At 37.2% G+C, this 13,800-nt stretch overlaps 1 protein-coding gene across 1 annotated transcript in view; it reads right to left on the bottom strand.

The window, feature by feature from the left end:
- Nucleotides 1-13,800, bottom strand: part of GABBR2 (gamma-aminobutyric acid type B receptor subunit 2) — a 484,603-nt gene that overhangs the window by 146,457 nt on the left and 324,346 nt on the right. Inside the window, exon 12 of the mRNA XM_075024282.1 lies at nucleotides 8,153-8,260. Within this exon, the coding sequence (XP_074880383.1) occupies nucleotides 8,153-8,260 (108 nt within the window). The remainder of the gene's footprint in view (nucleotides 1-8,152; nucleotides 8,261-13,800) is intronic.

The raw sequence follows: 13,800 nt of genomic DNA, 5'->3' as shown, positions 1-13,800 counted from the left end.
GGAGAAGCTAATCTGATTAGAAGACATCTCTCCCCTTTTCCAATTCATATAAAAGAAAGGGGAACATCCTCATGGGATGCTCCCTAGGGGGAGGAGAAGATAGAAAGTTTACAGAGGTTAGAGAAGGAGAGGGATTCAGTGACAGCTTAAAAAAATTATAAAAATCCTCATCTTTGAAAGCCTGAGCCTCAATTATGGCTACAATGCATTAGAGAATTGGAGAGATTATTGTTTTCCTAACATTGCTAATCCAACCATAAGGAACACACAGAGTGATATTAACATTGCTAGTTTCACAAAACTCTTTTGAAAGGACAAAAATGAAAAACATTGTAGCCTTAAAAAACAAAATGGCACTAAAGAAATACGACTTGACAGCATTAGAACCAACCATTCTTACTATACAATGTTTTGCAGAACAGTCTTAGAAACAAACCTCAACTTCTGCTCGCTACCATAAGTAAAGCAAAGTATGCTGCCTTGAGAGAACTGCATATCCCATCAACACAGCAGGTCAAATTCACCTTTGAGAGAAATGCATTTGCTGAGCCCAAGATTTCACGGGCCATAAGTGTGAAGGAATTTCTACCAGGGCTGTGAATTCTCATCTTTAGAGCTAAAAGGGATCCCAATCGTCAGGAAAAAAGTGCACAAAGGATGTGAATAGACTGGAAGAAATGTTCTGATTTTGTTTGAGATAACATTAAAATACCTAGACTTTAATATTTTCTTTAATGAACAGTTCTGTGGGAAAGCATACTACATCGTTACCAAATAGCTGGGGACATCAATGCACTTGATTACATTTACAATCCAATTTCAAGCTATTCAGGAATAAATTGCCTAGTACTGTATAGCGACATGTTCTTTATTTCTCTGTCATCCATTAGTCTCATAATACATAGAAATTATGGCTGTAGCACCATTTATGAGCAGTTACATTTCACACAGTTTTCATTGTTTTCGTTGCTACTGAGGTTTAGCCTTATCAAACTGTACCATGCAGAAATTTACATACATGAATTACTTCAAAAGCAGATTTTTCTCCTAGATGTACAGTTCATTAGCTCAACTTCGTTCTGTGACAGGCGCTTGAGATTTAGCTTCCCGATCCATATTTATATGAATGGAAATTTTAGAAATGTGATTCCTATTGTTCCCTGACTGGCATTTTGGCTGATCAGCTCTTACGAAAAACAGGATGCTTATTTTACATCTAAATATGGATTCTAGGATTACACTGACTATTTTCAAAGCTTCGGACTTAAAATTTATAGTTATAGCTATCTGGGGAAAACAAAAAGATAAAATAATTTAGTTTCCACTTATATCGCTTTAGGAAGTACTGTATCTGTATATTAATAACCCATGAAGCTATACCTGAATAATTTACACTGCACTGTAAGTATCACGGATTACTTGGTCCAGTGGTTAATATTCATAATGAAAAAAAAAAAATCCCAAACATAAGCAAATTTCAAACTGCTGCCTTCTCTCTTACTCTCAAAGACTGAACAATAATGCTGAACATTTCTTTAGGTATCCATATGCTAGTTCATTTTCAGCAGATGGTCCCTAATAGATTGTTGTACTGTTGGTATGGTTACCCAAAGCAAATTTTTGGATCCTGACACATCTCCTTTTCAGACTTACAATCTCTTATATATACTTAGTGAAATACATGTGTATCCTAGGGGAAATCCAGCATATAGCTTTTTGTTATAAACACAAAAAGCTCTAGCTAGATTGAAAAAAACATCCTGAAAAAGTATAAATACTTACAGTCTGAAAACTGACCTGGAAAAATATTTTATAGCAGTAGTTACAGAAAGAAGTGATTAGGTAATATGACCCACATTTATGCTAATACAGAACTACGTCTACAAAGGCATTTAAGTGAGTAAATATGACATGGCTTGTGAGGTTCTGACCTAAACCCTCTGTCAATATAATCTGGAAAACTTTGCTTCATCTATTTTTAAATTATTAAGATAATGAGAATCTTTTTTAAAACCTCTTTAGGACTTTTAGTGAGAAAGATTATAGATTGTAATAAATTCTAAATTGCACAGGTGGCTTGAAAAACCTGTAGGAAAGTTCATAACTAGAGATCACACTCATCCTATAAACCCTTTCGCAGAGGTTTTCAAATGAGGGATGGAGATAGCAATGAACAGAGACAAGTTGTGAGGAGAAGGCAGCAGCACATAAGCTCATAAGCGCGTGGCCTCCAGCTGCTTTCCTCTCTCTGTTTTTTTTCCCCCTGGGATCTCTGTGCAGTTGCAGGTACTGACAGCTTCCCTGCAGCTGGTACCAGGGGGTGAGAGCACGCAGCCAGCCGCTGCCCACCCCGACTGGACAGGTCAGGACTGGGGGCTGCTCAGAGCAACCCCAGAAAGAGCGCGGATGGTCTCTTACCCCTTCCAGTCTTCCATGTGTCTCAGTGTATGGACCATGATGTATACGAATTAGGGGTGGGTTGGCCAAACTTGAGTTAAGAAATGGAGTGGGAAGACAACAAGCTAAAAATTTCGAGAATTCCTGCTTGGCTTCACTCAGGTAATAAATTTGCCTCTCAAAACCAGGGAATCATACAAGTGCTATCCTCCTCAGAAACCGTGCTCAGAGAGATTTCTAAAGCATAACAAATAATTCTAGCAATTAATTATTTTTTCTCCATGTTGTCACTCAACTGTCTTATAAATGAGATTACCTTTCTCAGAATTCCTACTGCCTTTTTCATTATGTTTTTTTTTCTGGTTTAAGTGAAAAAGATTCCAACAGAAAACTGCCTCTTTTTATTATACAGTCCTATTGCACGCCCAGAGCAGACTCACCGTGTCTGCTCCATGACATTGGCATCCTGTAGAAAACTAAGGCTGCACTTGTGTCCTGATACTGCACATTGGGGAAATAAACGTACATTGTAGAGATCTTAGCAAGCTGTAGGTTTTCAATGATTGACTTTTTAGCCACAACATAAGCCTTTTAACATTTTCATGAGCCCATTATTTTTAAAGGAAATTAAAAGAAAGAGAATTCAATTATAGAGACAGCTGCATGCATCAGCAAAAGGAACCTTTAGATCTTTGCATACCTCATCAGCTTGAGCTAAAAGAGTAACTAGTAGCTATCATGAGCTGTACAACAGCATAACAGGAAAACAAGGCATGTATTTTGCCTGTAGATTCTACAGATACATAGTAATAAAAAAAGAACAGTGAAACTCTAAAATCCTGTGTTCAGTTTTTATGCTCTGTCCATACTCCTGTGCAACCATTCTGGCCAGTCCTAATTTCAGCTTTTTCTTGCCTCTTATTCCTTTCCCACTCCTATGTTCCTTTCCCAATTTATGTCGCTGATTTTCAGGCCTGCCATCTTGCCTCTAATGTCAATCTTAATCTAATTTTAAACCAGACCTAGTCCCTCAACTAGAATTTGCCACTTGAATCCCAAACCCAGGCCCTACGTTCCACTATACTGAGCTTTCTTGATCACTTCTTAGAGCCCTCCCTGTCCCATTAGACTCTTTGCTGGCTCTCAATACTATTTTAACTCTCCGGGAATTTAATCCAAACCTCTCCCTATTCTTTTAACCAGACAGGCTCCTGTTCCCTCTGAAGCGCGTAGCAGCTAACCCGATTTCTCATTCTCGGTCTCTTCCCTGTTCCTGACCTCTTGGACCCGCGGTTCCCTTGCAGCGCCAGCCTCCCTTCCCCACGCTAGTCTCAACAAAGCAGGGTGTACAATCTCCTATCCGTCTCTGCAATGCATGAAGGCCACAGGTCTCTTCAGAAGTCATTTAAGGACTTAGTAGGCTGAATGTAAGAAAATAAGTTTGCCAGACTGCAGCCTGACAGGCATACCTAAGTCAGGTTGGACTGGTAAGTCATTTTTCTCTGTTGTGGTTGGCTGTAGCTTTCTAACCCTGTGATAGTACCAATAACTTTTCTCAATACTTGTTAAGCTCTTTAATCCTTTCTCATCTGTGAGAACTCTATAGTCACATAGTAAATTTAAGAACAGAGAAAAGCTCGTGAAGTATCATCAATGAGTAAAATAATGTTAGCAGCACAAGTCTTAAGATGCTGTTATGCATCCCTTGTGCAATTATATTCTGTATTTACCTGGTAACAATATTGTTAACATCAGGACATATGCCACCAGGAGTCCACAGCGGTGGTAATAACTGAGTACACTGGCAATATTTTCAGTGAAAATTAAACATGACACATCCCTCCCCTGATGTCACAGTTAAAGGATTAAGTACAAATAGACAGAGCTAGAATGTACTATGTTAACGGTAAGACAAGCTTATCATAGCAATGTCAACCAAGAAGTACTCTACTTTCAAATACAAACTGCAACAAGCAACGTTGTGACCCAGATCATCATGCTTCATTGCATTCACCTACAAACAGTCAAATACTTGTCTTTGTAGAAGCACAATATATAAAGCTTATGGAGGCTTTAAATACTACTGCTTTGAATTTGTTACTATTACGGTATTTGTCAAAAGTGAATGGTGTTTATTTGGCATACTGGAGTTGTGCAGGAGGACATTGCAGGACTGCTTTAATGCCCCCTAAAACCTAAGACAGTTCAGTTCCTATCAAAAAGGACAGCTTCACAACCTTCTAAATTTTAACCAGAAGGGCTGGCTTCTTCAAATGGTTCAGCTAGCTAAGCTTCCCCAGGACACCACATGCTCTCCTGCCACTGATATTCTCCTCTCTCTCGTCTTATCCACTGCCAGTCCTCCTGCTGGGGATGGAAACATAAAAGCAGTCCCCACCCCTCACTGAGCAGAAGATATTCTGCTGCCCAAACCAAGAGAAGGGAGACATATCAAAACCAGAATTGCACCTCAATTATAAGTGTTACAGTTATTTTTAGTACTAATTCTATTTTACTTTCCATTATCTCTACTAACCTCTTTAAAAGTCAAAAATAATTTATTTCCCCTTACTGATTTTGTCATTTCCATTTGACAAAAATTGATTCCCTTGCACCCCTCTGTTTCAGACCCAGCTAAAATTAATACATTTTTAATTTGCTTCCTTTGAGCCCTAGCAAGTTCAAAGATGGTAAGAGCTCTGGGAATCTTGCAAAATTTGTCAGTTAGCAGCCTGATAGCAGAAGAACTGTATTCTGAATTTTATTGTTTATTTTTTTCCAGTAACAAAGGAGTGGATGTATAAATGGGTGAAAAGAAAAGATTTTTGAGAGCTTCATAAACAGAAGTTAACAAAAATCTTCAGCTAATTCAAGACACTCTAAACCATTTAGTTCCACTCTCCAACTGTACTAAAATGGAGCTATAGTGTATTATTATTTAAAATTCTATATATTTTCTCACAATGAGACAGAAATCCACTCTTCTCTTCACAAAGCCTTGTTGTATACTTAAGTGTCCAGTAAAAGTTTGGAAGTAAGCTTGCCCTATCTGATGAAGATAAATAGATTCACTCATCATACTCTTCTCTCCCTTCCCTAATACCTATTTCCATGAAATGAATGAAACAATATTTTCAAAAGCTGCACAGAGATTCTTCCACTCTATGAAGAAACTTCACTGTTTGGAAAATTTTCCTGATGAAAATATTCAGGATGACAGGCAGGAGTGGTATACCTAAATGTCAGATTTTACTGTCATATACAGGTGGAAACTGAAGCTCTTACAAATGAATAGGATCCACAGTACTTAAATAATTTCGGAACTTTGTACTCCTTGTATTGAAACTCCAGTCTGCTCTGTCATGGCACAGCTAATTCAAAAAACATTAATGTGCTTTTTCATGCAGCACTACCTTTGTTTATCTGTCAGTTTAGACATTGTTTGTGAAAATTTCTATTGTCTGTGCTTCCATAGATACAAAATACTTTGTCTGTAAACTACATCTGCTGAAAATGGAAATGTCCTTGTAAGACATAAGTAAAGAATGGCATGATTTTCAATCAACTTGTAAAAACAGTTTTATCTATCCTGGCAAATCAAAGACAGAAAGTATATGACTACTAAACATTTGTCATGGAGAGCTAATTTGTTTTGCATTAAGAAAACTGTTGTCTTTTATGATTTATGCTTGTGTTCTGGTGTGGTATATCCAAATAAAGCAAACCAAGATAATTCTGTGGAACAGCCATTTTTTAAAGTTTACAGAACAAAATGCAATATTTACTTAATTTCAGAATATTGAATAAGGTGCCCTAATAGCCTTGATGTTTTCAGTATCACTCAGAGCGAAGCACCTCATTGGTCAGCATCCAGATGTCTGAAAGTTTATCTCCCTTATACTGGCCAGTGTCTTTTTAACTGATCTTAAATAATTTTTAACATCCAGCTGTGAATAAACAATTGCAATTTGCAGTTGTTGATGGGCCTGTTGAAGAACAGGCACTATATAGAATTTGAGGATTATGTTTAATCAACAGACAGTGAAATTTAATATTGAATAGCAACTTGAAGCTCTAAAAAGAAAGGTTTTCTAAAAAAGAATAAAGCAAATACTTAGTGACAGTCCACTGAAGTGCCTGTTCATTCCTATTTGGAAGAGTATGTATTGTAGAAATGATAAAATTCTTGGGATAACAAAGGTTAGTAAGTAAGTGCTTTTATGTGTTACACTGGCAGTATCTTGTGTAACTTCACTAATTTACAAAGTTTTGTACTAATAAACATATTTGCAAGATAAAATTTCATTTTTCAAGAAGGTAAAATACTGGCTGAGCTTTGGTTAAAAATCTTTAATGCAGGAAGTGTAAGATCCTTGAAAAATATATACTGGACTCTGGTAGCATAAACTGCTGCATTATGGTGGGCTCTTTGCACAGATGCAGAAAGGGTGCTCTCCACTTCCCTCTGTCCAGAGTATCCTGTTTCTCATACAGAAATTTCTTACAATTTTAGTTAGTTTTAAGATATTTGTTATTTACTCTTCATTATTCTTTACAGTGACTGATATTTGGGATTAAATGAACAAACATTTAAGCAAACCTGACATGGCCGAATAGTAGAGGGAAGTCCTAGATGGTTGTGTTGTTAAGGTGCCAGAGTGCTAGGTCCAGTTCCAGCCACGGCACATATTTCATTAATAACGTGAGACATAAATCCTCTTAGAAACTGAGTTAATTCTCTCTCTGTCTATCTAAAGTCCAAACCTTTTTATGGAAAAGTGTATCTTGTGGTGACAGCAACTCCCTACATGCTGCAACTGTGGAAAAAATAACACAGTACTAATAACAACAACAAAAATACAGCTCTTCCATGACCACACACGGAGGGAAACAAACAGAGGAATCTGATGAGGTTTTGGGATATTGTTCTATTTATTTTGGGTGTAAATGACCCTGTACCACTTATTAGAATAAACTTATTCAGCTGCATATAGGAACTGCATTTGGGACTACTTCTCACTTTATAATAATATTAAATTTGTTTCTCTGTTTCATGCACATTTCTCTTAAGGTTTTTTCCATCAAAATCATTTCTGTTAACCAGTCTTCCTATTTTGAAATAAAACTGTCTGATTAAAAGCACTCTATGCATGAAAAGAAGCTCCACAGGAAAAATATCAAATGAACAATACATACATGATGTGTTGTACCACTCCTAAGCTGAGCCTAATTGTTTACAGAAAATGTGCTGTACCAAAAACACCAGAGACAACTACTGTGGTTCAATTCCCATCAGTCTTAGGGAAGCTTATGCAATTTCAATCAAAATTAGAACTAGAAAGCTGTATAAACAGCACTTTCTCTTGCCTCCTCCTACCAATCCATGAGAAGCTTGTGTGTAATACCTGTGTCCCAAACAGACATATACAGAAAACATTTCATAACAGCTGTGAATCTACCAGAAGGAGACCTCTGGATGCTGAAACAACATACTAAATAAGAGTGAGGATCTGAATTCACTTTACAGACATCTCCACTGTCTACCTCTCGTTATAAAGGCTGAAGGGCTGATGCTCAACTCCAACTCTCAGAGACTAGAAAGGAGACCAAGAAAGCCCCAGTGTCAAACCATTCAGGATCTTTGAACATGACACAAGAACAGAGTCAGCACAACTATGGCCATCCAGGAAAGGTAGCAAACCAGTTAGAAAATTCTATTAACAGAGCAACAAGAAAAGAGATTACTTCCCCTCACCTTTTTCTTCATTTTTACATTTTTGAAAATCGCATGAACTCTCCATGTTTTTGCAAACATTGCTCCAAATGCAGTTGTGTATCCCACTGTAAGAATCCATGTTCGGACCTAAAAAAATATATATATAAAAAAAGACAAAGCCATTTAATTTTCAGTAGACAATGTGGACATCATCATTTCAGCCAACTTTTTTCTTAAGACCTTGAGAAAAAAATATTCAAAGAACTTGACAAAAATGTTGGCATTTCAGAATTGTCTCATTCATCGCTTGCTTGCTTTTTTTTTCCCACCTTCCATCCCCTCTCCAAGTATAACAAATCTGGATGCTGACAATCTCTGCCATATATAAAAACACAACTCTGTTACAATATTCTGCATTATTTTCACTTTTATTGTGTTCTGTGCAGACAGAGGAAAGAATTACTGGAGGCAACCAAGAGCCTGAGACTATAAAAAGTACCCGGGGAGCTAATACTAACAGCAACATTTTGAACAGAAACGAACAGAGAAGTAGAAATGTTATTCAGACTAAATAAGAGGAAATTGCACTATGCAAGTGTCCTGGTTTTGGCTGGGATAGAGTTAATTTTCTTCCTAGTAGCTGGTATAATGTTGTGGTTTGGATTCAGTATGAGAAGAACGTTGATAACACACTGATGTTTTCAGTTGTTGCTAAGCAGTGTTTATACTAAGTCAAGGATTTTTCAGCTTCTCATGCCCATCCAACAAGAAGGCTGGAGGGGCACAAGAGGTCAGGAGGGGACACAGCCAGGGCAGGTGACCCAAACTGGCCAAAGGGATATTCCATACCACGTGATGTCATGCCCAGCATGTAAACTGGGGGGAGTTGGCCTGGGGCGGGGACAGATCACTGCTTGGGAACTGACTGGGCATCGGTTGGCGAGTGGTGAGCAATTGCGTTGTGTATCACTTGTTTTGTGTATTCCAATTATTTTATTATTATTGTCATTTTATTATTGTTATTATTATCATTATTAGTTTCTTCCCTTCTGTCCTATTAAACTGTTCTTATCTCAACACATAAGGGTTTTGTGGTTTTTTTTCTGATTCTCACCCCCATCCCACCGGGTGGGGGGCAAGTGAGTGAGCAGCTGCGTGGTGCTTAGTTGCTGGCTGCGGTTAAACTACAACAGTGAGGTATGCATCACTTAATGAGAATTCCTGACAATTCTGGAAAGATAAGAAAAACTGACCTTAAATTATAACATAGGGAAAAATAGCAAGACAGGAACATAGCCTTGGTGGGCAGACCTCAAGGACAAGACCTGAATCAAAGATAATACCTGCAATATGGGCCTAAGAAAAAGGAGATGGTGAGTTTACATAGAATGATGGAGTAATGGGACCCTGAGCTGGCCACAGCTTTGACATAGACCTGTCTAGACATTTTCCTCATACTGAGCTTCCCAGAGAAAACCAGAAGATTTTAAAACTAAAAAAGACATGATGTCTTTAGAGTAAAAAACTAGAATGACTTTTCTTTTTTTTTTTTTTTTTAATAGAAAAACCTCAAATTGACCAGGGAGGACTGAACACAAGTTACAAAAGCTTTTTGTGCAACTCCCCACCTGCTCATAGCATCCTTGTAGGTAGGTCCTCACTTTCAGACTTGGTTTCAGCTAAGCCAGTGAATTTCAGAATTGTAGCAAGTTCGGCACAGCCCCCTCTAACTCCTTGGAAGTTTCTCTTTTTGCTACCCTGGAGGTTTGGCTGTTTGAAAGCTTTTCTGCCCTGAACAGACTGTTTTCTTCCCCAAAGAGGGACCAAGGACTAGAGAGCGTAGCAGGTGGAAGACCATGCGAGAGGCACAGCAGGGAGCTGGAAGCCTACAGCTGAATCTGAGAGCCTGAGAAATCACAAGGAGGAAGAACAATCTCCTCCTCCCTCTAGAGACTCCACATCGGCCGGCTGTCAAAAAGGGAGACTGCACAAAAGCAAACAAAGAAGTAAAAAATAAAATGCACTGTATATTGCAGATGGAAAAACTGGGGGAGAGACAATGGCTAAAGACAGAGAAGGCAAAGGTAGAAAAAGGGAAAGCCAGCATTCTTTTGGCCATGTTGGCCACGCATCCTTGGCCAGTAGAGCTGGAAACCAGGAAACCAGGACATTCTGAGAAAAGATTTTGAGAAAAAATCTTTAGATGACCTAAAGGCAATGTTTTTCATTGGAAACCAGCCTAGTTTCATATCTGACTTCTGGAGAGTTTGGGATTTTTAAATTTTGACTTTAGGACATGCATATTGATGAGAACCTAGGTGGTGTAGTAAGAGGCAAAACTTGGGTTCTAAGATAAATATTAGGAATGATCTAAATGTTTCACTTCTAAATACACATTATCTAGTTTTTGCCTTTCTAGACGTCTTCAGAATTTCCATTTTTGTATTCAAAACATGATTTTTTTTTTCTCCTAATTTTCTGTGGAATAGAAATTCTGATTTTTAGTAATCATTAGTGACTGGATATCAAGGCAGAAAAGAAAAAAATATGACTCACTCAAAAAATATTGATAAAGCAATAAGAGACATAAAATGAGTACAGTTCCTTAAAATAAATAAAGAAATAAGATACATATGGTCAATAATGGTGAATTAGTGAGAGAGAAGTACACACAGAACTGGCACCTTGGGTCTTGGCAAAGAAGAACGTATACAAATGGCCACCCAAAACTGTTTAAGAGGGCGTATGCCCAAAACTGATAACACTGTGCACCACGCAGGGACACGCACCTCGAGTGTGCAAGTGTGAACTCAGGGGTGCTGTCTCACCAGCGTGGGCATTGCCAGGTTGCAGTGACGCACACAAACTTAGGGAGCCCACATCTCCTGCAGGACGGGTGTGTATAGAGGAACCTGCACCCCCAGAAGAAAGGGTGTGCTGGTAACCCATGCGTCCGGTGAGCGGGAGGTGTCTGCATGTGACTCAGTGTGTGTGTTTATTAGAAAATGTTGGGATTACATATAGAAGAGCATTTAGGTATTTGTATGTATATATTAACTTTTTATTAGCATCTAATGTTGTGGTTTATCTGTTGCATTGCTGATATGGACCATGAACCTATAGTTCACTGATTGCTGGTTAATCTTGCTGTTAATAAAACCAGTAAACCAACGGCGATTAGATTCAACCTGCGTGAGTTTTGCCACTTGGTGACATACTTGAATGCAGTGTTGAAAAAGAAACCCATAACCAAAGAAAATGGGAATAGATATTTAGGTCAGCAAAGTATTATTTTTAACTTAAATATTTTTTCAAGTCTTTGCTCATTGTCCATTATCATACATTATGTTAATAACTTCAGTAAAACCGCAGTTAGATCAACTCTGAGTGATTTAAAAAATACATTTCATATCAACATGTTCATATTAGCCAGTTACATCTTTTTTTGACTTCGCATCAACTGAGCTGTGATAACCATACTTAGCATTCAATCTTTTTGCTGCTATTAATAAGCATTCAGCTCTTTTGTGTACAGTTTAGTGATATATTTGGCAAACAGATACATGCTATTTTCATGTCTCTAATAAGACTCTGTTTTGTTCTCACTGAAACAGCAATTGCCTCTTGGGAATAGTAATAAATTCAATTATGCTCGTAATATGTTTCTAACCTGATATTCAGAAAAATGTTATTTCTAGCATGTTTGATTCAAAAAGTTTTATGTATTCCTGATCTGGACTGTGCAAATTAGAATAATATAACTATTAACTGTATTAGAAACATTCTAGCTTAAACATACCAGGAGATTTGTCAAAATGAGACCGTTGTTGCTAAGAATGAGATGGTAAGTTTCAGATGAAAATAAATTTTTAATTTTGAAGAAAATGACCTCGAATTTGTCTGCTATAATTCATTAATGCAGCCAGCAAAATTAAAAATTTAGAAAACAGCAAAAGCCTCTGAAATTCATATATCTGCCCATTTATACTCTTAAATGTGTTATACCTCCAAATCCCACTCATTTGAAAGAACATGATAAAAATAACACCAATAATTGGAGAGCATGACCATGTTGTTACACAATCAATCAGTAATTCTCTAATGTTGGAAGCTTTTAATGATGCGTTTCAACAGAATAAGCTGAGGAAGATCACCCTCCTGCCAGTACCCACCAAATGAGCAGGAAAGGCACGTCCTTAGAAGATGGAAAACTTGCATTAAAATCCCTACTCCAAACTAGACAGAAAGCCCCCAAACATTCCTATGCTCCCATAGAAGGATAATTTGTAAAAATAGCTACTGTTAATCTTTCTCTTAAAAGGTTAGGTCATTACAAAATTCCTCATGCCTTCACTGAATTTTAGGATATACCTTCAATTATCTGCTTATATTTCTTGGTTACTTCTTTTGAGAATAAGATGTTTTGACTAATTGAATATCTCCTACAAATTTTTTGTTTTCTATCATTCAAAGACAACTCGCAAGTGTCAGAGGAGTTAATATGGTTTGGTATACAACAATCAACTATGTCTGGCAGATGCTAAAACGTTGTTTCCTAATTCTTTTTTCTTAATACTTCCTACATTATTTTGATTTAGGGTCTATTTTTGAAAATACTATCTATGCACCCATGATTGGAGTTTGTGCTTTTTATAAATTACTTGATAGAAGCCCTTACAGGTGCATTACTTGTGACAAATGAAAAATCTAGATATCATTTATTTAGTGGACAACACAGTTGACGACCACCAAACACCAAAAGTGTCTCCACAAAGAAACGGACCATTCCAGGTCATTTTCCAGACTTGGAACAGACATGATGCTTATTTAAAACAAACAAAAATCCACCTCTGTCAAATATTAATGTTTAAACAAATGTTGTAAGGTGCTTAAATAAATATTGTAAGGTTCAGCTAAAGAGTCACTGCCTTTATGAACAAGGTCCTCCTTTTATCTTGTAGGAGCATTTCTTTTCAACTTCCCTCTGCAACAAAAATCCTCTGTTTTAAGCCTATCCATAAGGTGCTAAAGATCCTTCATTTTTTTAAGTAAGACTATTCTTCCAGCATATAATAAGCACTGGTAGCTTAAGAGCCTTATATAAAGTTACTTCTATTTGAATCATATTTCCTCTCAACCTTGAGCTTTAGCTGGCCAGCGTACATTTTGAATGCTGCTCTTTCCTATCTTTGCACAAATCTATCTGCACCTTTCCCATCATTTTGTTACGTGAATGGTGAAGTGGTTACTATTTATATCTCTGTGTAACAGACCTACAAAGTTATTTGATATTACAAGTCATTATTAATAAAAGAATCCATCTGACTGTGAACAATGAGTTAGTGAGGGGAAATTAGTAAGTGGTGAAAGCATCAGAAACATCCTGAACAAAGAAGTCAAAGTCTCTCCTTGTTTATATACTCTAAGAATGAAGGTTACAAACAAAAACACTATTTTAGGTACTGTTAACTTTCAGATAAACAACAATCTTATTTGAATTTCTTTTATTACAATTACAAATCTATATAAAAAATGGACTGAATTGATGAATAGTAAAAAGTTTCACTTTTAAAGAAGTTCCATTATTTTCCCATATTTGACCACCACTGCATATGCATTCAGAAGACCACACAGTCATGAGCTGACAAGGAATGCCTGGGAAGGTATTGAGCTCATGAAAGCAATAA

Source organism: Buteo buteo, chromosome 3 (genome assembly GCF_964188355.1).
Source record: "Buteo buteo chromosome 3, bButBut1.hap1.1, whole genome shotgun sequence".
Classification (NCBI taxonomy): domain Eukaryota; kingdom Metazoa; phylum Chordata; class Aves; order Accipitriformes; family Accipitridae; genus Buteo; species Buteo buteo.
This window is presented reverse-complemented; position numbering and strand designations above follow the sequence as displayed.